This window comes from Oryza brachyantha, chromosome 2 (genome assembly GCF_000231095.2).
Source record: "Oryza brachyantha chromosome 2, ObraRS2, whole genome shotgun sequence".
NCBI lineage: Eukaryota > Viridiplantae > Streptophyta > Magnoliopsida > Poales > Poaceae > Oryza > Oryza brachyantha.
In genome coordinates this window covers 20,250,031-20,273,047 of record NC_023164.2, presented here as the reverse complement: position 1 = coordinate 20,273,047, position 23,017 = coordinate 20,250,031, and the positions used below count along the sequence as shown (strand labels likewise).

General features: G+C 44.9%; 5 protein-coding genes across 5 annotated transcripts; 2 read left to right on the top strand and 3 right to left on the bottom strand.

The window, feature by feature from the left end:
• Positions 1–450: 450 nt before the first annotated feature.
• LOC121053583 (alanine and glycine-rich protein-like) lies at positions 451–1,212 on the top strand. Its single transcript, XM_040521141.1, has one exon. It carries the CDS (start codon positions 568–570, stop codon positions 1,015–1,017), a length of 450 nt encoding a protein of 149 aa, XP_040377075.1. The 5' UTR covers positions 451–567; the 3' UTR covers positions 1,018–1,212.
• A 5,254-nt stretch (positions 1,213–6,466) lies between these two features.
• On the bottom strand, positions 6,467–7,541 carry LOC102711508 (RING-H2 finger protein ATL39-like). The gene has a single exon (XM_015833689.2). The coding sequence runs from the start codon at positions 7,452–7,454 to the stop codon at positions 6,993–6,995; it is 462 nt and encodes a 153-aa protein (XP_015689175.1). The 5' UTR covers positions 7,455–7,541; the 3' UTR covers positions 6,467–6,992.
• Positions 7,542–7,742: 201 nt separating this feature from the next.
• On the top strand, positions 7,743–11,428 carry LOC102704212 (transmembrane protein 208 homolog). The gene is made up of 5 exons (XM_006647595.2): positions 7,743–7,910; positions 9,600–9,793; positions 10,129–10,213; positions 10,983–11,051; positions 11,139–11,428. Exons 1-5 carry the CDS (start codon positions 7,827–7,829, stop codon positions 11,229–11,231), a joined length of 525 nt encoding a protein of 174 aa, XP_006647658.1. The 5' UTR covers positions 7,743–7,826; the 3' UTR covers positions 11,232–11,428.
• A 102-nt stretch (positions 11,429–11,530) lies between these two features.
• LOC102703933 (purine-uracil permease NCS1) lies at positions 11,531–13,229 on the bottom strand. The gene has a single exon (XM_006647594.3). The coding sequence runs from the start codon at positions 13,209–13,211 to the stop codon at positions 11,595–11,597; it is 1,617 nt and encodes a 538-aa protein (XP_006647657.1). The 5' UTR covers positions 13,212–13,229; the 3' UTR covers positions 11,531–11,594.
• A 5,164-nt stretch (positions 13,230–18,393) lies between these two features.
• Positions 18,394–19,173, bottom strand: LOC102711233 (NDR1/HIN1-like protein 6). Its single transcript, XM_006648853.2, has one exon. It carries the CDS (start codon positions 19,171–19,173, stop codon positions 18,580–18,582), a length of 594 nt encoding a protein of 197 aa, XP_006648916.1. The 3' UTR covers positions 18,394–18,579.
• Positions 19,174–23,017: the final 3,844 nt, after the last annotated feature.

Sequence of the window (23,017 nt, the reverse complement as noted above, 5' to 3'; positions counted from 1 at the left end):
GGTCATCGAGTCGTGAGTAGTGACAACACGTTACTTGCAAGGGGCTCTCTCCCGATCGATCCAACGATCCCGGCCCCCGTCTCCGCGAGAGGGACGGCCATGTGAGGCTCCCATTTCTCTATTCAACCTTCCCATCTCGATTAGTCCCTGTCTCATGATTGTTTTTAGAGTCCTGATTAAAAAAAGCTCCGCCTTTTTTATTGCCATGTAAATTAAGAGCTTTACCAAAGAGTTGGACGTGTTTTTTTTGTGAGAAAGTGTGAGGCAGGTTTGGGTAGGAATTCGAGGGATGGCCCACATGTCAGGGACAGTGGGGTGGTGGTACACGGTTGGGGTTGGAGACAGGTGTGGCTGCGCTCACCAAAAGCTAAGGCATGCATCAGCTCAAGGCTCCGGGACCCGGAGTAGTATATAAGTAGGTTGGTGTGTCACATTGCTGGGCAGCGGACACATTCACTTTGCCTTCGCTTTAGCCTTTGTGCTGTAACTTGCAAGGAACGTCGGAGGAGTACTCGTCGCTTGCGCGCGCGGCGGCGGCGGCGGCGGCGGCGGTGACGCGGGAGATCGATGGCATCCAGGTGTTTCTTCCCCAGGGAGGCCGAGGCCGGCGGGCGGCACAACCACCAGTCCAAGGCGGCGGCGGCGGAGGCGCTCCAGCAGCTGCACCACGGCGGGCGCGTGCTGTCGCGGGAGGACGTGGGCGGCGCGGTGCGCGTCAAGATCGTGGTCAGCAAGCGCGAGCTCAAGCACATGGTCGCGGCGCTCGGCTCGGGCGCCGCCGGCGCGGGGGCCGGCGGGGCGGTGGTGGCGGCAGCGGCGGCGACGGCCGCGGGGGAGCGGCACCGCCAGCGCGCGTCGGGCGGCGGCGGCGGCGGCGGGGCCGGCCCAGGCGCGGAGCAGAGGCTGCAGTCGCTCCGGCGGCGCAGCATGCGGAGGGCGGCGGAGGCGGCGCGGCGGATGCAGGCGAACGGGGAGTGGGAGCCCGGCCTGCAGAGCATTCCCGAAGAGGTTTACTAAGTGTTACACCAGTAGATGGCGTCGTTAGTGATGGTTAATCACTTGACTAATTAAGGTTGGGTTTTGATCACTGCCTACTAAGTCTAAGTGGTAGATGTACGTGTACAGCGCTCTTGATTTCTTCCGGGTTACTGATGAGGGTTAAACTGTTAATCCTCTCCCTCCCATGAGTTTGTGCAATTTTTTTTTCGCTGTCAAATTTTGGAGATGGAAGATAGGGGAGGAGGTGTTTGGACTGCAATGCAAGTATGCGAACTGCTCCTGATTTGACGAATGATGGTGTGTGGGGTGACTGTGGGAGTAGTTCAGCGAGTGGCTGGATTTCTTCTCTGTGTTTTTTGGGTGGCACTGTTAAGAATTTTACTGCCGCTGCAGCTGATGTAAAATGGTTAATTTTGAACAAGTGACGGGTTGGTTACTGTCCGTGCTTAGTGCTTACTAGCTATGGTAGTATTAACTAATCTGCTCCTGCTTTTGTGTTGTTTCGCCTTTTGGTGAGCATGGAAAAATAATGGAGAATATTATTAGTTAGGGCATTTCAAACCCATAATATTATATGTAGTTTTCATAAATTTTACGTCATTAAGAAACTAGTATTAGACACTACTCTTTCAATGCAAACATCACTATATCATACTTCAATTTAATGCTACTTATCTCATATGATATCTTGAATGTTGTGTAGAAAACATGTCTAATGGTTTTATTTTTTTCCTCATTTATTTACTTACTACATCATTTTTTATCTTAGGTGACAACTTAATTAATGTTATGAACGCTATACTGTCATTGGGCTGGGTTGGGAGGAGATGAGAACCGGTGCCAAGATTCCATTGCACATGGCCAGATGGTTGTCCCATTAAACAAACAGATCTTCTCTTGTTTGTTCTGTTATCCACCACTCCTAGTTGGCTTTGCCATGCTGTGTTGTGTGGTACTAGTAGCTGACTAGCTGTTGCCTGTTGCCGCTTTACGTACGGGTCGTTTTCTCCTGCACTATTTTCGATCAAACTATAAAGTTTTTTTTATTTAAAACATATGAGGGTAGCTGTTTGCAGTGACGTGTTTGTTGTAATCTCATGTAAATTTGCATTCTGTCAAACTATAACTTAAAACGAGCACATTTCTTGAAGTCTCAGGGTCTCCTTCCGGGTTTTTGACAGAAGTTGCAACAAACTCTCATCAGTTCTGAACACAAGAGCTAAGTTGTTTGTGTATTTCCACACTTTACTTTCTAGTGATTCCCGGGAATGAGGGAGACTGTGAGATATTTGCTGATGATAACATGGGTATTCAGAAAATGTATAACAGGAACAGAAGAGAGACGACAAAGCATGACTAAAATGACTTGCGAATTACGACTGTACCTGGCATGGTAGCATCTCAGTCCTCGAAAGGCAGTGGGTGACACTCTGAACTACGCCCAAACCCATTCTCGACTAGATATTAATTCATCATATTTGGCCAAATCATATTTGCTCATCACTTTCGAAATTTGGACGCTGTCCCCTCATGACCCCACGACATATAAAAGATTGATTGTGAAATCTGAATCTTTTTTTCAACAACGGTCCATGTTATAGCCACCAACCTTCTTGTTTTGACAGAACTTTCAGGCCTGGTCTCTCCATGAACCACCGGTCTGTCTGCTCGCCAAGGGAGGAACAATAATTCAGCATTTATGTCCTGCTTTTGCCTTCTGTACCTTTCCTTTGACATAGAAGCCATGCATATTTCATCGGCTACTGCAACTAACCATTGCTTCTGCTTCACGCTCGCGTTAATGCCTGGACTAAACTAACAAGCTGACAAATGACAGCATTTGCAGCACAGTGATCTCGCTCTGAGAGAAAAACAAACCAAAACAAAACAAAACAAAACGCAGAATTCAGAAACTGGACCTGCTGGTTAGATCTCCCTCGTGCTTGCGACATCCCGGGAGAGGTGAAGTTTAAGACGCATAGATTTACGCAAGCAGGCGTGTGGGAGATCGAAAGATCTGTGCTGCTTTTCTCGAGAAGGGTAGCTGATGGCCGGAGACTACAGCAACCAAGAACATTTGGAACTTGTAAAATGGACAGGCGTAAGGGTTACTCGCGTTGACATTTGACGAACCTGCCACTGCTGCATCTTCCAAAGCTCTCACTACAGGTTAATTAATCTGACGACCCTTGCAAGTGGCTTCAACGAACCTATGTCTTAGGTAGCGTTTAGATTAAGAAAATTTTTAGGAGATGTGTCACGTCAAATATTTGATCGGATGTTGGAAGGGGTTTTCGGACACGAATGAAAAAACGAATTTCAGGGCTAGCCTAGAAACTGCGAGACGAATCTTTTGAGTCTAATTAATCCGTCATTAGCACATGTTGGTTACTGTAGCACTTATGACTAATCATAGACTAATTAGGCTCAAAAGATTCATCTCAAGATTTCTTACATAACTGTGCAATTAATTTTTTGGTTCACCTATATTTAATGCTTTATTTAGATGTCCAAAAATTCGATGTGATGTTTTTGGAAAAAAAAAATAAACTAAACAAGGCCTTAGACTTGCGGTTTACATGTGGTAGGTCAACAGGATTAGTAGAGAGAATTGGAGAATCACTACCACCCCTAAGTCCTAACCTATATAAACTTTAGTTATATTAGGAGAGAGAAACTCTATATTTAGATGTTCTCTCTCTAATCCTCCAAATAGATACAGAGGATGTCATATTTAGATGATCTGCTGGAGTACAAAGGGATATAAAGAATAAAAGTGTTTTAAATGATCATCCAAATAAAGATATGGATGACCAAATTTAGATAAGCCGTTGGAGATGCTCTAAGGTGTCTAATGGCATCTTTATTTTTTTCATGCCTATGTCTATGGTTATAAGCAAATTTTGAAGTTGATTTTTGGTTATTTTTACCGAAGATTATTTTCTAGCCTTGGTTTTAGATCACTAAGATTAGGTATATAAAAGCTGTACTTGTACATAGACCTTTTTATGCTAGGGACCAGGTCGTGGCCGTCAGTGACTAGGGTATGGTGGCGCGGCGCGGCGGCGGCCTTTGCCCCTTTGCCTGCGGCCCATTTGGGGGGTCTTATGGACCGGAACCTAGGGAAGTCCGGGTCCATTGGAGAGTGTTCCTTCGCTTGCAGCTTGGAAAGAGGACTCGGTGGGAGAGGCAGGTTCGATCGAGATCCCGCCGCCGCTTGCTATCCCGTCCGCCGCCACCTCTGACGTGCTTGTCATCTACAAGATCTGAATCTTCAAAGCGGAGTCCCTCGTCGCGCCTGGTAGGGCCAAACGTATTCACTGTTAGTTCCTGCTTGTTGCTTTGGTTGGTTCTTTAGCAACTCCCTTTTGCACACCTAATCCTCCCTGTTTGTGATCTGCGTAGAGCTTGCCATACGATTGAGCCACGTACGGTGATCTCTGAAGTGATTAGAGGTCTAATGGTTGTTGTTGCTATGGAATGATGGGTTTTTGTTTGTGAACACTCAGTGTTTGTTGAAATGCCCAAAGGAGCTGCTGTCTGTTTGAGGAGTCCAATTTAGGGTCCTGTGTTTCTGCTTCCCTTAATAGGATGCTACATATGCCTTAGTGGGACATGAAAGGGAACATAATTATCCCTGGTAGATCCTCTCAAGCTCACCATGGTGCACATGTAGTGACAGATTATGTAGGTTGTCATTCCTGACTAGCTTTAGCAGTTGGTCAGTTATCCCTGATAGAATTGAAGCCAACGATGTTGCTGGTATTGAATTTCCATTTACCAGCACAGTTATTGCAGAACGAGTAATCTACAGTGATGTGTAGTACTGACACACTAGCGATAATAAACTTGTACTCCCTCCGTTTCACGGTGTAACTTTCAAACATTTATATAGATGCTAATAAATCTATACATATGTACAAACAATATACATTGGTCACTAGATGAATTAATGCATAGCTAAAAGTTCTTACAATATATAACGGGGAGAGTATAAAATTTTTAGTTTCTTACTGGAGAGTATTTAAAATATTTTCTATTGTGTATATCATGCGACCTTTCCTCTTGAATTTCCAGAGTTACACCTGGCAAAAAGTTTCCAGAATTACAAGATAATTTGAATGGCATAATACATTGATATTAAGGTGTCATTCAATGGCCAATTTCATGGACCTACGGGCTTTCATCCTGCGTGCACGTGTCTTAAAGCTTTATAGACAGGCCTTGCGCATGACTCGTCGAGCACCTGTGCATGCCCGCGGTCAGATATTTTTAAACCTTGCTACTTATCTTTGCTATCTATTGTTTATTCTTGAATTTACAACTAAATATTCTTGCATGTTCTTTGTCCAGATGAATTGAGGCAAACTGTAAGAGCTGAGATCGAAAACAATCGCCATTGCGATGATAAACAGAAGATCAGGTTCTTGATCAGTGAAGGCCTGCAACGATTGAAAGATCTTGACGAGATGCTTGACATGACGGGAAATAGCTAACCTGAGTTTCGTCTGAGAATCTGCTGCTGTATTCTGTTCTCTCCTGGATGCATGTAGTTATTTGTTTAACACCCTTTACCCTTTACAAAGGGCAAGACCGTTTGTTGTTGTGTCCAGTTTCATTTGCAATACCTGTACAATATTTGGGGCTGGCTTGGGGTTTAGGTTGGCTCAGATGTGAGCCGTCAGAACTACAGATCAAAGGCCAATATTAATGTCCGGTGTTATTAAGGGTGAAACTTTTCTAAAAGAGCTCGTACGTGAGGTGTTTCAACACCAAGAAACGTTTTGGTTGGCTATTTACGTGACGTTCTTATCCAGGGATGTAATGCTGAGGATAGTTCTGTATTTATTTGCAAACTCTAACATGGAATAAGACTGAAGATTTTTCCACCTTTCAGCTAATTGGTTTTCAATTGCACTATCCTTTCATGTGAAATTACGAACAAAATTGATGCCGTTCAAAATTTACTTGACCACGGGTGTGAATCTCCTACAGTACTGCTCACCGTCACTGCTAGATGGGTCACTTTGTGCACTGGAATTCCTTTGTCTTTGTTAGATGCCATTCAAAAATTAGATGCCATTCACTGCGACTCGCATAACTTTTTGATGTAAACCTGAGTTAATCTAAAGACTTCTACTGTTGCCGAATAACTAACAATCAAGAAATATTCCTCCACTTATTAAGAAGTGCCTCACGCCCTTTTGCAGCAATCTTGTATTGAACTTTTTGTCAACGGACTAGTAAACGGTATTGAAAGAAAGAAAGAAAAAGCTTAAAAAATGGGTAAAGGGCAGACCGGCAGAACAGATATGCCGCGGTGCCTAGAAATGTTTAAGCCTCAATTCCACAAACGTTTCCGGTGTTGGCAAAATCATAAACATTTCACAAAATAGAAAACAATATGAAACCTTGGAGCGTTTTGCAAAGAGATTTATTATAGCAGCAAGTAAAAAAAATTCACAATACAGGAATCAAGATGAAACTTTGGAGCGTTTTACCATAGATGCCAACACGTTAACCCGAGAAGTAACAAGACTGAACCTATTCAGGATTCAACAGTTCACAAGCCACTTCTGGATTTAACCACATAAGTATGCAAGGTTTTACATCTGCGGGACTTCAATAAATTCGTCAAAGGCAGCTCAAAGAAAACGAAAATTACAACATCTAGTTTCGAAAATGTCTTATCGATCGACAACATGAATGTGCTATCCCCAATTAGACTAAATCAGGTCAAATTTGTGACCTGCTACAATATGAAAGGACTGAAACCTACAAAAGCCTGTTGATTTCCGCCAAAAATTCGAGGGCGCCAAGGTATTTACATCTAGTCCGCCCAAGAATCCTTCACAGAAAACGAGATAGCCAGCAAGAAATCGCCAAGAACCGCTCTCCAGAGCCTAGAAACCGACGATGACGAGCGACGAGTATCCATCGAACTCGTCAAGAACCAAGAACTGACCCATGATCGGGGCGGCGGCGCCGCCATCTCAAGAATCCAGAGCAGGCTTGGCGCACGGCGGTGACGTCCCCGGTGACCGCGGCATGACCCAGATGTTGCAGACGGGGCAACGCGGCGAGATGGCGAGCCACCGGTCGACGCAGTCCTGGTGGAAGGCGCGGTTGCATCCCGGGAGGACGCGCACGGGTGCGCGACCGGCCTCCATGCCGTCGAGGCAGATCGGGCAGAGCGGCTCCTCCTCGCCGTCCCCTGTCCTCGCCTCGCAGATCCCTCCCAGACTCCTCAGCTCCTCCTCCGAGAGCCCGTTCTTGCTGTCCTCCTCCTTCTCCGGCGTGCAGGGGGGCGGCGGCGGCGGCGGCGCCCGGGCCGGAGGCGTCCCTCGCGCCACGGCCTGGAACAGGTAGCAGAGCCAGACGCCAAGCACCCCGAGCATCCCGATGGCGAGCGACGCCACGCCCACGTACAGCGCCCAGAGCTTCTGGCTCCCCATCCCGCTCCGCCTTGCTCTCTCCCTCTCGCTCTCCGCCCAAACCAATTCGTCGGCTTGGTAGGAGAATTCAGATTTGGAGGCGAAGGCGAGGCAGTTACGAGCTGTGGCGCTGGCGCTGGCGCGCTAGACGTTTATAGGTGGCGCCACGCCATGTCGATCTACTGGGCCTAAAAGGCCCAACAAGTCTCGGCCCACTTGCACGAGGGGACAAGTGAGCCGAGCCCACGAGCTCGCGGTCAAGGCCCAGTTTGACTCCGAAATGGTCCAGTTCTAGAGTGAAGACGAGGAAATAAGATTCCAGCGGAGGTGGAGACGAGGAAGAGGGAGACCCAGCCAGCGAGGGAGGAGAGGAGGGTCGCGAGCGCTGCAGCCATGGCGAAGCAAGGGGTGAAGAAGACGAGGGACGCGAACAAGAAGCAGATGGACCTCCTCCTGCGCTTAATCCTCGCCGCCAACGTAAGCGACCCCCTTCGATTGCTCCCCCTACCGTTCGGTCCGTTCTCAGATCCGTGAATTTGCTTATAACACTGCTAGATGGCTGGTTTTTAGTTCGATGGTTTTGGCAGAAGGTCGTGCGATATATGAGCTAAAGGTGATAATTTTGGTGCAGCCTTGAATTGGACCAGCTGATCTTGTCTGGAGTAGTCGTTTGGGAATTGGGATGGGCTATGGAGTATAGTTATCTTGTTCACTTTGTTTCTTCTTTTGGGAAGGGTAGATTTCATTCTTGCATGTCGGAGTACTTTAATGGGAGATTATCATAATTTTGTCTTGGAGAATCACTTTCCCTAGCCTAAACTCAACATGTTCTCTGATGGATTCTAAGATTGTTTGTGCAACATGCCATGTTTTTTTCATATCATGAGAAATTTGTGGTCACAAAAGTTCATGATATGAAGGATAAAAAGAAACGGCTACATAGTATTACCAGCGTTCCTCTTGTCGGAGTTGTCTCCGGCAAAGGCCGCCTGGTCATGTATACGGGGCTCTCTTTGGTACTTTTGTTCATAAATATGTTTATAATTCTTAAAGAAAACTAAGGATAATTGAAAGATTATGAAGATCAATAAACACAAAACCCTGACTCTGATAAGATCAAACTTATGCTCTTGATTCTTGTCTAGCGTAGTAATAATCATCACTTGAATTATCTCTGTGTTTTTGCCACTGGCAGCTAGACTACTACATCAGCAGAAGTTGCTAATGCAACTTCTGTTCTCTGATGGATTCTAAGATTGTTTGTGCAACATGCCATGTTTTTTTCATATCATGAGAAATTTGTGGTCACAAAAGTTCATGATATGAAGGATAAAAAGAAACGGCTACATAGTATTACCAGCGTTCCTCTTGTCGGAGTTGTCTCCGGCAAAGGCCGCCTGGTCATGTATACGGGGCTCTCTTTGGTACTTTTGTTCATAAATATGTTTATAATTCTTAAAGAAAACTGAGGATAATTGAAAGATTATGAAGATCAATAAACACAAAACCCTGACTCTGATAAGATCAAACTTATGCTCTTGATTCTTGTCTAGCGTAGTAATAATCATCACTTGAATTATCTCTGTGTTTTTGCCACTGGCAGCTAGACTACTACATCAGCAGAAGTTGCTAATGCAATCAAATAAACTAGAGAAATAAAAGAAGATGAAACCATTTCATATCCAAGTATATATTCATGTGGGATTTTGGTTTGGTAGTTTGGAACATGGATATTGGTTGGTCTATTCTGAATTTTAAACTTAGTTTTATAGTTTATTATTTAAATGCTGTAGCTTTGGCATTTATCAACATTTTCTCCTAAAAATGAATATTGAAGCTAAGCCAATAGATAAAATGCTTGAACTACATGGTAGTAGCATTTGTTGTTTGCTCCTTTTTTTCCATTTCATGGAAGTATGTCATATGGGTTTTTTGTACTGTTATTGAGGAGGTACCACAGTTTTCTGTAAATTTTGGTATCTCCGGTACCCTCCCTTGTGTTGAGGTATTAGGAGATACCGCAAAATTTGTACTAAAAGCCGTGGTACCTCTTGCTACCTTCTCAAGGACCGTAAAATCAGTCATATCATAACCTAATTATATGTTTTTGCTATTTTGAGTTCAGAGGCTACTACCTGATTCTCGAATAACTTAATTGCTGTGCAGGTTATTTACATAGTAGTGAGAATGGCTGTAATGCATTCATCTTTCACTTGGAAGCATTGGATTGGTCTTGTGGTGACATCTGCTGCGTATTTTCTACCCTACAAGCAACTTGCCAATATGTCAGAGCCAGTGTACTCTGATAAAGGAGAGTTAATTAATGCTGGTTATGACTTGAATGCTGGTGGAATGTCCGAGTAAGGAACTATTGTTTTTAATCATTTTACTTGAAGCTGAACTATTGGATTTTCTCCGTGGAAAATTATTAACTTTCAGTCATGGACCTGTACAAATCGCTACAAACACTCTAACCCAGCTTCTTTAAAATCAGTTAAGAAGTTTGCTAAAATTGTGTTAATACTCCAAACTAAATTTAATTAGAGGGCCTTGAACATTGCAGCAGTTATGGTTGAAAATGTGATAATTTTGGCATCCTCTACTGAAGGAACACATCAACTTGTTTGTGCAAAACTTTGTGTGTTTTCTGCTATATAATTGAGTGATAGAACATCCTCTGCTTCATTCCATGCAGATATTTGCAAGATGTGATATACATAACACTCTTTGTGCAGTTGATGTCTATTTATTCTGACAAATTTTGGTGGACATATATGGTGGTATGATTCATGACCCCAACCTTGACTTCAATTATATTTCTGTGTACACTATGGCAATTACTTTTGTTTACTGCTACTGGTACTGTTGATGTCTCCACCTTTTAGGATGCCTTCTTTGATACAGAATATAGTCATTTTGTATAAACTACAATTTAAACTACAATACTACAGAAATCTGCTTGTTCTGTAACATATAACTGCATGGAACTTTGGTTGGAAATATTCCTAATTCTTGTCCTTATTCTCTTTTGTTTTGATCATAGGTTGTATATGTATATACTTTTGATTTCCATGATTTTGTTAATGTTCCAGCATGTATTGTGAAGATTCTGTGCTGCATGTGATGTTATTTTTCAACCTAATTATAGTAAACGACCTAGGAGTGTCATCCATGCATACCATGACCATATGATATATGCTTCTATCTTATGTTGTAACCATTGGTTCATAGGGTAGTTTTACAAAAGGTTTATTCGAATTACAGCCACACTGGAGTACCAATATATATTACCTTAACTGATCACTACTATTACAAACTTCTGTGTTCTTACTTTGAATCAGTTTTTCCTGAGTTTTTGGCTTCTTAGGAACATGGCCAATGAGTCGAATTATGTAGACAAATATTATTTCAATTTATTTTTGCTATACATACATCTACAGTGTCCCCTCCTTTTCTTGTTAAATCAGATTCTCAATGCGCATTGCAGATCATTCTCAACACCAGGCAACGTTGCCAATTATTGTCGACTTATAAATGCCTATTTTTCAGATTCCGGCTTATGGTGGATACAAGATTTCTGGTCTGCTAAAAGGAGCATTTTTCGGCGGTAGTTCAGAGGTAAAAAAAGTGATTGTCAATGTCAGTAAATTATTATCACAAGCAACATCCTGATATGACTCGTCGGTATTGTACCTCTGTCTACAGGGCGAGGATGAGGATGAGAAGACCCGAAAGAAAAGAGAGAAGATGGAGAAGAAGGCATCTAGGGGAAAGATTATCAAAACCAGGACTCGTTGATGGCACATAGAGCGTATTGTTTGAAGGGTAGGTTTGCTTTTTCATGGCTGTCCAACTGAAATGCAGGCTGTTGGGCAGTATTGTATCATGAATATTCGATCATTTGCTCCCAACAGCTTAGCAATATGTAGCACAAATACCAACTAATCCTCCTAAATTATGGATACCGCCTTATCAATGAAGCATCTCTCTTTCTGACAGATAAGCAACCCAACACTGTGGCATGGCATATGAGTGCCGTAGGTCATATGCCTGTTTTGAGAGCATTTGCTGCTGTAAATTTCATCTATCATTTGCAAGATCTTGATTCCTTTGGGTTTGCAAATTTCAATCAATTGGTGTTTAATTTTACAAATCAGGGTATCAGTTGTACTTATACTTCGATTCACTCCTACTCTGGCGGCTGAGCAGGCAGTAAACGGCGCCGGCGACGAAAAAGCTGACGAACCAGGCGTTGTTGTATGCCGTCTCAAATGCCTTGGAGACGCTTGGTAGAGCTCCAACCTTATGCAGAAATCCGGGCACGATCGGTGCAACTCCGGCCGCCATCGCCTCCATGGCGGCGACGTTGAAACCACCCTGGAAATAGTAAGGCCCGTGCCTGTCCTCCGAGTAGAGCGCGTCAACGTCCAGCGCGGTGCGCCGGACGATGTAGTGGTCGGCGAGGATGATCCCTCCGATCGGGCCCATGAGAGCCGAGTAGCCGAGCAGCCATGTGTAGACAAAGCTCTCGCTGGAGCTGAGCAGCCGCCATGGCTGGAAGGCGATGCCCAGCAATGCGGTGACCAACGCCCCCTTGGCGAACGTGAACGTCCGGGGGCTCATGCTGACGAGCGCGTTCGCCGGCGCCACCACGTTTGCGGCAATGTTGGTGGTGATGGTCGCGAGGCTGATGCCGACGATGGCGAGCACTGTCGTCACAGGCCCGCCGATGCGGCCGAGGAGGTCGATGGGGTCGGAGATGACGTGGCCGAAGATGGCCTCGGTGGCGGAGGTCACGGCGAGGCCGGCGAAGGTGAACATGCCCATGAACACTGGCAGCCCGGCCTGGCCGAGCACCTGGTCCGCCTGGCTCCGCGCGTACCGCGCGAAGTCCGGTATGTTGATGGCCACCGTCGCCCAGAAGCTGATGTTCGCGGTGAGCGACGGGAAGAAGACCTTCCAGAACTCGGCGCGCGTCAGCCTCGGTGGCAGCGAGAGGATGCGCCCGAAGCCGCCGGCGGACACGTAGGCCCAGGCCAGCAGCGCGGAGGTGAGCACGATGAGCACCGGCGCGGAGTACTTCTCGAGCTTGCGGATGCCCTCCATGCCGTGCATGATGACGCCGAGCTGCGCGGCCCAGAACGCGAGGAAGCACGCGAACTCGAGCGGCGCCGCGCCGAGGCCGGGTACCGGGGCGAGCAGCGGCTGGTACGTCTTGAGCCTGGACGGCAGGAGGAGGAACACGGCGCGGCCACCGATCCAGGACTCGATGCCGAACCACCCGCAGCCGACTAGCGCGCGGATGATCGCCGGCAGGTGCGCGCCGCGCACCCCGAACGACGCCCGCGCGAGCACCGGGAACGGCAGCCCGTGCGTGACCGCCGGCGCGGCCGTGAGCACCAGCGAGACGAGCACGACCAGGTTGGCGAAGGCGACGGTCGCGACGCCCTGCAGCGCCGACATGCCGAGGTCGACGAGGCTGCCGGCGAGGTAGTACGACGGCACCCCAACCACAAGGCCGACCCAGAGGCTGGCCAAGTCCCAGGCCGTCATGGTGCGCTCCGACGGCGGCGTAGGGGACAGGTCCGACTCACTCGACGACATCCTGGGGCTCGCCGGTAGCATCCGCGGGCGCGAGGCGACGGTGAGCCGGGGCCTCCGAGGGAGAAGAGGAAGCCGGGGCGGTGACGCCTGGCATCTCTTCGCCTCAATTCGGTGGCATAAATGGCTTGGATGCCGCGCGGCGAGCGCTCTGGACATCGCCATGGACATGGCCATGGCCGTGGGGGAAGGAGAAGTTCTTGGAGCCTCGCAGGAGGGAGGAGAGCTGGAGAGGATATGGGATCTCGTTGCTTGGTTGGTTGCACTGCGTGCCACTGTGCTTCCGGGCCCACTGCCTTCGACAGCGAGGCAAGATTCCGTTAGGTGATCGGCACCGTTAGATCTTCGCTCTGTGAGACTGCGAGTCGCGATCTGAACCGTTGGATTGGATTGGAGGATTATACATTATTTTAAGGACCCGTGAGATACGTGTTTGAGGAAGGTGATTACTGATTACGACTTTGCTGAGAGGGAGATGAAGTTTTGGAGTGTTGGATACTTCTGCTGTGAGTAGTGAGCTATCCGTTTTATGACGTAAGATGTTAGAGTTTTTTTTAACATTTGATTATTTATTTTATTTAAAAATTTAGTACAAATATAAAAAAAGACAATCATGTTTAAAATTCTTTTGATAATAAAGTAAGTCACAAGCAAAATAAATGATATTTTTATAATTTTTAAATAAGACAAATGATTAAATATTATAAGTAAAAAGTCAAATATCTTATATTATGAAACGAAGGGAGTATATTGGTTGATTTATAAGGAAGTACTCTCTCTTCGATGATCTAGACTAGATGCTATGACCATGTGAATATGTGATGGGATGATAGGGAAGTTTTGGTATTTTGACATGATAATTGGTGCTCTCATTCAAGCTGCCTTCTAGCAGCATGCAAGTATGCAAGCTGCCCAGCAGGACTAACTTGCCAACTTGTGATTTGTTTACGGTGGAGGTTTTGCCATGACTGGCGGATCCCTAACCACGTTTCCTTTGTGATATTGCTTATGAACGATTAGCAATGAGGTTGTTGAAAATACTTTAAAAGGAGTGGAGCTGGGGAGGGGTGCTTGTTTAATCTTGATAGCGTAGAACGATGAGATGGCCATAAACTGTTTTGGTAGCGGGCTAGGGGCGAGACTCCCGAGGCTCAACACAGCAAGTTCAATAGTATAGCCAGCTACTAGCTCCAATTTATCTATAATCAATCTAATAGTCAATTCATATAATAGCTACCTATAAAACATATACTAACATGTCCCATATGGCATCTGCTATACACATATTATGTCTTAGAATTCGTGTTACAGCTGGCTATAAATATATATCACTGTTCTTCTCTCTCATCTCTTATCTCCTTAAAATATATTTATATTTAGCTTATAGTTAACCGCTCTTAGAGCAAGTATAATTAAAAGGAGTGGAGTTGGGAGGGGTGCTTCTTTAATCTTTATGGTGTAGAAGGATGAGATGGCCATAAACAGTTTTGTTAGCGGGCTGAGGGCGAGACTCCGTATAATAGCAGGCTGTAAGCCGGATAAATACTGAGGTAGAGAAGAGATGGGAGGAGAAAGAGTAGAAGCGGATTGTAAGCTTACAGGCAACTTGGACACAAGAACTAAAAAACTATGTGACAAAGATAAGTGGATCATATATTAATGATGAAGAGCTAATTATATATGAGTGGGCTGAGAAAAAACTATAAAGAATTTTACGGTTGGCTTGCTGGCTATATTATTAGCCTTACTCTTAAGACTACATTCTTACGATGATGGGAACAGTCGATTAGGCATAGGTAAAACGACAAATGATAATTGGTATATAACAATTACTTAATTGTTGGCATATGAGAAATGAATTTATTTATTTGTAAAGTACTTTTTAGTTTTATACCAAGTTTTTATACAAAATACGTTGTTTAGCATCGCCACGGTGAACCGAAATTTTTAGGGGGTGATAGTAATGACATATTTACAAACAGAAAATATTATGAATTATTTATTTATATATATATATAACCAAGGCTGGAAAATAATTTTCTGTGAAAAACTCCAAAATCAATTCTATATTTAAGGTTAAAATTTTAAATTTTGGCTTATAAGCAGTAGAAGGGAAAAGACGAGGTGGTAACGAGCAAACATGTCAGTGTGCATCGAAATTTCTAAGGAGCCAATGCATACGCTCTCATCTTGGGAATCAAATCATCATGTTTAGACGACATCTATTTCTATTTTTTGTGTTCTCATTGAGGGTACGTGCCATACGGTTTCTTCCTTCTAGGCTTATGGGTAGGGGTGAAATCGGGTCGAGTTCAGTCAGATATCGTCTTTCCGTGTCCTAACCTATATTTTGTAATTTAAATCGGGTCGACACGGGTAGTATCGAATATAAATATATGCACAAATAATGTTGGGTACAAATACGAAACGAATATTTACCGGATGTCAGGCTTTTTGGATCATCCTTACAAAAAAAATACTTTCGCCATCCTAATTGGTAGGTCCTCTGCAACTATAAACTTAACAATTTCATCTCGAGCTATTTTTCGATCATATGTCCATGTACTTACTGGACTATCAGGGCCGGAGCTTATATGCGTCAAGTAATGCCAGATGAGATGCCATTTACCCGACCTAGAAGCTCTGGACAATTTTTTTTCACAATATTTGCATTTAGCACGAGTAACCATTTTACCCTGAAACATTACCTTGAACTTTTCGAAGTGCCACCAATACTCCGCTCTTCCAGCAGATGGCTAGGCCTCATCATGTGGTGTGGGCAAGGTCGGGTCATCGAATCGAGCGGACAAGTTGGCCTTGGCGTTGGATTGTCCGAGCTGATCATCCTCATCTCCCTCTAGTCCATCCATACGACGATTATCCATGCCCGGGGATAGCTAGCGGGGGCATTGATCGAGCTACGAGATGGACCGGCTGATGAATCTTGTGGATGGCTTTGTGGCGGTCTCGACGAGGAAGACCTCCTACGATATCACCCCATAGTTTTTATATGGAGTGAAGAAGAGGTGTGGTGAATTGCTCGGATGAAAGAGAAGATGGAAATTTTTATAGGAGAGCGGTAAGCAGTTGATTTGGTCATCATCTAAAGCCTCCACTAACCCAATTCTAACCGGCATTCTAGTTCACACTTCTTAGGCCGCGTTAGGCAGGAGGGTGAGGTGGATTAGTTAGCGCGAAAAACATAATAATAGATTAATATATAATTAATTAATTATTTTAAAAAATATAAAATAGATTAATATAATTTTTAAATAACTTTTTTATAGAATTTTTTTATAAAAAATACATCGTCTAGCAGTTCAGAAAACGTGTGCGCAAAAATGAGAGAATCTAGGATTAGAAATGAGGGAGCCGAACACGGTCTTAGTCTCCTTGGTGACCAGCCATGGGCAGAGAATCGTTTGAATGTGGCTGTGGACTTGGGCGCTGTCAAATTGGCGGCGGCCAGGTGACGTCACTAGCATCGGTCAAGCGGTCAAGAGGTGATTATTTATTTGTAAATGAAAAATAACTGCCGAATAAAATTTTTATATATGCATTCTTGGTGACGAGAAATCAGAAAATAAACATCAGTAAAAAAACTTTACAGTCAGCTCTAAATCTACGTTTAAAAATTTAATTTTTAACTTATAAAAGGACAGGGTACAGTGATAACTGAATCGACAATTCGGTATCTACACGGTCAATTCGGCATCCAATCGGCAATTCGTCAACTGAGTCTAGACAAGACCAGACGAATCGACATTCGGCTCTCGGCAGCGTCGAACGTTCGCGACAGATTGACGGATGACGAATTGGCACTTCGGCAGCAGGCGGAGGCCGCGTGGCGTGACCGCGTGAAACGAAGTGGCGGTTCTGATTTCTCACGAGTTGCATTGCGCACTGGCCTGGAAGAAAATCAGCTTACTGCAAGTGCTATCGGGTCGTTTCGTGCTATCGGGTCGTTTCGTTCTATCGGTCTGTTTTGCGTCTTTCCCGGGTCATGCCGTGCTTCCTAGCTTGCCGGGCCACCGTGCCTTAAGCCGGCCCATGAAAGCATGGCCTAGGCCCCACCTCCAGATAAGCAAAATAAAAATTAGACAATAATCCGTGGGCGTAGGAGCCACCGAGCCATACTCAACAGTCAACAACACGAACGTCCATGCCGTGTGCTTATGCGGTACTCTTCTGCTATGGATAGGCCTTGGCACAAAAAGACCGAAACCGAGACCGAATAGACTGGGACCGAGAAATTCGGTCTCGGTCTTGGGTGGAGAAGGTGAAAGATCGAAAAATTCGATCCGATTTTCAGGTACAAGGCCCGGGTAACCGAATAGGACCGAACAGACCGAACCGCCGCCTTCCCTCCCCGCCTCTTCTCGCCGACCACCGCCTCCCCTCCGTGGCTCCGCCTTCTCCCGCCAGCCTCCCCGCCTCCTCCCGTCGGCCGCCGCCTCTCCTTCGCCTCCTCCCGCTGGCCACTACCTCCCCTCCGCCTCCTCCCGCCGGCCGCCGCCTCTCCTCCGCCTCCTCCCGCCAGCCTCCCCGCCTCCTCCCACCGGCCGCCGCCTCCCCTCCGCCTCCTCCCGCTGGCCACTGCCTCCCCACAGCCTCCTCCAGCCTCCCCGCCTCCTCTCGCTGGCCGTCGCCTCCCCTCCGCCTCCTCCCGCCGACCGCTGCCTCCCCTCCGCCTCCTCTCCTCTGCGTCCTCCCGCTGGCCGCCGCTTTCCCTCCGCCTTCTCCCGTCAGCTGCCCGCCTCCTCCCGTCAGCTACCCGCCTCCTTTCCTCCGCCTCCTCCCGCCGGCCACCATCTAATATTTCAGGCATTTCGGTCAGGACCGAGACTGAGACCGAATTTCTCGGTCTTGTATTTTTTTCAAGACCGATCAGTCCCGAGTTCTGAAAGACCGAATTTTCTCTGGAGACCGAGACCGAACCGAAGACCGAATGCCAGGCCTAGTTATGGAGATGGAAGTCGGCCTACCCTCGAGGAGATCAAGCAGGCCATCGCGCCACCGCAGCACGTTGACTGGCTATGTCAGCAATCCTCCCAACGTGGCCAGCCACGTGGATCTTGCTTGTGCTGTTCACCGCGGCCGCGCGGCGTGCATGGCGTCCGAGATGGCGTTCATCGCAGCGTGATAAACCTTGGCTCGCCCGGGCCGCATAGACCGGATCCCACACCTCCCACCCGCCTCCCCGTCATTTGGGCTAGTTTTTCGTAGACATTTCTTTTGGGCTCCCGTCTGCCGTGGCTGCGGGAATCGTCCTTGCTGAAAACGACTTTCATTCTCTATGACTTTATCCACCAGCGTCTGGCATTTCATGAATCTTTGCTAACACAAATGTACACTTTAAATGACAGATAAACATTACACACCGAAGAAAAAGTGAAAAATCGAAGAATACAAGTGAAGAAGTATGAACAAACCAACACATGATAGACAACCAAGTCAATCCAAATACAAACAATTCTCAAAGCAGAGAAATTAAACACGCAAAATGTAGAATTGCCACTCAGTCACGAGCGCGCAGGCTCGTTCTTCAGATACGGACGTAGCAGTTCAGCCGATCGAACGAACTCGGCGACGCGAAGACGATGACCACCGGCGTGCAGCTCGCGCGCACCGTGTACCGCCGCGTCTTCACCATGCCGTACCGGAACCGCACCTTCGCCCTGACGTGCACCTCCACCGGCAGGTTCCCGTCCGAGCTGTCCTTCTTCATGGTCGCCTCCACGCCCGGCGGCAGCGCCGCCCTCGCGGCGGGCGTGTCCACGTCGATCCTCATCTGGCCCTTCGGCGGCTGGTCGAACCCGGGCAGCACGGTGCCGGCGAGGTACGCGCCGTCGTACCACACCCCGACCTCGAGCGACTGGTACGACACGGCCGCGCGCTTGTTCCTGTTGAAGGCGCGCAGGGTGATGTCGAAGGTGCCGTTGAGCGCGCCACGGGACGTGAAGTTGAACCCGGTCACCGCGGCGTGGTCGACGGAGATGGCGAGCGGCCTCGCCGGGCGGACCGTCAGCCACAGGATGACGATGATCGCCACCACGATGACCATCGCCAGCAGCGCCGCCGCGACGCACTTCGTCGTCGTCGGCCGCGGACGCCGCGCCGTGCTCCCCTGCCCCGCCATTCTTCTACACACACACGCACACACGACGGCTTTGCACGGCCACTACGTGCACTGCACCAGATGCAATTAAGCTTAACCCAAGAGGCCCAAAGCTCTGGATTAGCAGCTAGGGTCGTAGCATCTGTATATATAGTGACAAATCGGGCGATACTTTATACTTTGAGTAGCCAGAGGAGGTTCCACGAGGTGTTGCACAGGCTGTTGTTGGAGTACGCGGCGGTTTTGGTACGTGTTGCCAACGAGAGCTAGCTACAGTTTTTTTGCCTCTTCCCTTTACAATACACGGGTAAGCGCTCGTCGTGTGTCTCGTGTGATCTTTTGGCTTGTGGGAGCCTCTCGAGTGAGCGGGAGAGCGCTTTGGATGGAGCTTTGGTTTTGGAATCCTTCTGGCTCACTCCTACTGGTTAGGAATCAATGCCAAGGGGAGGGGAAGCACATCCGCAAAAACGGATGCAAATCTAGGATAAACCTGAACGCTTGGTGCGCGGTCACGTATTCACATATGCGAATTTTACTTTTGGAGAAGAGCCAGGAATGTGGAAAGGCGCCGGCCGGAGAAAGGTGGTGTCCCCCCATGTCCCATCCTAATGAATTGTGTGCATTTGATAAGAGCCCAACATGTGAAGCAAAGCCGCTTCTTCATCATTGTGGGCCTTCTTCGGCATTGTGGGCTGGCTCAAGTCAACCCGATATCGGTCAGGCAAATGCCGTTATAGACTTATAGTATCAATTCTTTTTCTTGCGACGGGAGTGTATCGATGCTGGGCGATCTACGAGTACCACTTTTCCTCAAAACCGTTTATTAAAAAGCAGTATACTTCCGCTTTATATTGTAAGACCTTTTTATTTTGGTCTAGATTTATTCATTAACGAATGTATATAATTTGTATATAAGTCTAGATTCATTAGCATCTATCTAAATATAAGCAAAGAAAAATCTTATAAAGTGAAACAGATGAAGTATTACTGTGTTTTATATTATAAGATGTTTTAGTCTTATCCATATTAATATATATTCTAATAAATCTGAATACATATATAAAACATATTCATTGGTATATGGATCAATCAAGATAAGCCAAAATCTCATCTTATATTCATTAGTTAGGGCTTGAGCCCTAAGGCTAGATTCAAAATCTCATTGATATTATGTGAAATTAGTATATGAATTTTAGAAATGATTAAGACGTTAGCTCAACTATAGATTTAAGTGTTTTCTAGTACCGCCCCCGTGTGACAGGAAGTATGAGAGATTAGGAATGTGATGCACTAGTGCACTACACCATGGTCCAATTTTAGAATGTTACACAACCAAATGCATATAAAACACAAAAGGGCTCCATACTTTATAATGCAGCGAGAAATATTGGCATAGGGATGAAATGGGATAAGGGTAAGTACAATGCATCTATTAGCTTACTATCTTTATCATCACACAAGTAAATATGATAATATTGAGAAAATAGAGGTGGGTAGAGATAACAATTATTATTATACATAACAACGGTTTACAATTGACTCTTAGCATTTATTAAAAAAATTATTGCACGAGAGTTGTTAAAAAGGAAATGAGGGTAATAAAAATTTATTTTGTCGAATTAATTAAGAGATCATAAATAACTCTACTTTATATGTCCCTATAAGATGTACTTTTATTGATGATATGGATGAGAATAGAGGGCTATAGACTCTGTCTTTAAACATACACTGCAAGCTATGTCAAAATAGAATAAAAAGGGTCCATATTTTAGAATGCTGCAAGAAATGTGGATAGATGAACATAGCCATAACACCGACCAATTCTACCGGGAAATCATATAAACAAATATTAGCCACCATCTTCATTATTCCAACAGCATATCAAAGTAGTTACTGAATTAGAGGTTGTTTAGATGGGGCTAAATATATTACATCAGATGTTTAGACACTAATTTAAAGTATTAAACATGAGAATAATAAACTAATTTCATAAATGAGAGCTAATTCGCGAGACAATTTTTTTAAGCCTAATTAATCCATAATTAGAGCATGTTTATTATAACATCACATATGCTAACATGGATTAATTATGCACAATAAATTTGTCTCGCAAATTAGTCCAAAATTATGGATGAGTTTTATTAATAATTTACGTTTGATATTTATAATAAGTGTCCAAACATTCGATAGAATAAGGGGCTAAAGTTTAGCCTCTTGTTTCAAACACCCCCTAGGTAGCTACCCAGACCATAAAGTCAGTATCCTTGATTTAATCAACGACTAGACATGCTTTCCTAAAACTTCATTGATAATCTCGCGAACGGGATAGCCACCAACAATGGGAAGAGAAAAGGAGAAAAAGAACAAGTTTAACCCCACAAACATTATTTGATAGATTTAATACTCCACAGACTTGCTAAGTCTGCATTCTATCTAGTACCTTCTTTTTTTCCATTAGCACACCTTTTAAATTGCTAAACTGTAAAGTTTCTATAAAAAATATATGAAAGCTGCTTTAAAAACTATTTTTAAGTTTAAAATAATTAATAATTATATTAATCTTGCCCTAATGGTTAACCTCGTTTTGCGTGTCCTGAAGTTGCCGTTCTCTTTTTGCTAGATCAAACTCAGCCTAAGAAAGAAAGAAATCCTAAAAACTTATATAAGGCAGACGAGAGAAGGATCGACCATATATTTTCTTTTTTCTCTGTTCAGTGCTGATGTAGAAGTGGAGGACGGGGATTGGTAGACATGAACGATATCCGGGAGGCAAGCCATAGGCCCACTACTGGCAAGTAGCGGACCCGTTTAGTTTTTAATTTTTTTAAAAAACATCACGTCAAATATTTATATGTTTAAACAAAGCATTAAATATAGATAAAAATGAAAATAATAATTACATGGTTAGGGAAAATTGTGAGATGAATCTTTTAAGTCTAATTAGTTCATGATTAGTCATAATTGCTATAATAACTTACATGTGCTAATGACAGATTAACTAGGCTCAAAAGATTCGTCTCGTGATTTCTAGGCGAGCTATGAATTTTTTTCATTCATGTCTAAAAATTCCTTCTGACATCCGGTCAAATATCTGACGTGACATTTCACCTAAAATTTTTTGGTAACTAAACAAGCCCTAAACCCTTAAAAAATCGTCAATTTGCTTTCATTTTGTGAAGATCATTTTGTCCATCTTATTGTGTCTCAAACCTTTCAATTTTTCCTTAAATTTTTCATTTTTAAATTTTTTTTGAAAGGGGATATTAACGGTAGGAAGGAAAATACATATAAAAATGGTTTGAAATAGGAGAATGACAAGTATTTTGAAGTAAATTGACAATGAGAGGTACATGGTTTTATTCATATGAAAAGCTTGTGAAGGGCAAGACACAATTCGAGAGAGGAAAAAAACGCCGTTTTCTTGTGATCATGTTTCTCGAACCACTTATCAATACCTTTTTTCAAAAAATATATAGAAAATTGCTTTTTAAAATCAAATTAATCTAACTTTTAGGTTTAAATAATTATTACTCAATTAATCGTGAACTAATAAGTCACCACGTTTCACATTTCTTCCTTCTCTTCTCATTTCTCTTCTTCTCAAACCCACCACAAGTTAAGCGTACCAATGAGACCACCCAACCTTTCGTCATGCTTTTAAGAATGGTGGTGAGTGGATGAGCAACTATGAGCATATAAGCACCTCGAGCAGATAATAATCTCTTGTTGCCCACAGAGAAGGGGAGAATCCAAGGTTGTTAAATTAGTAGAAACTTCCTTCCCTCCTTGCATCAAAGACCAAACCAGAAATTAAGATCGCGCGCGATTTGACCAAGAGATGCTGATGGCTTGAAACCGGGTAGGT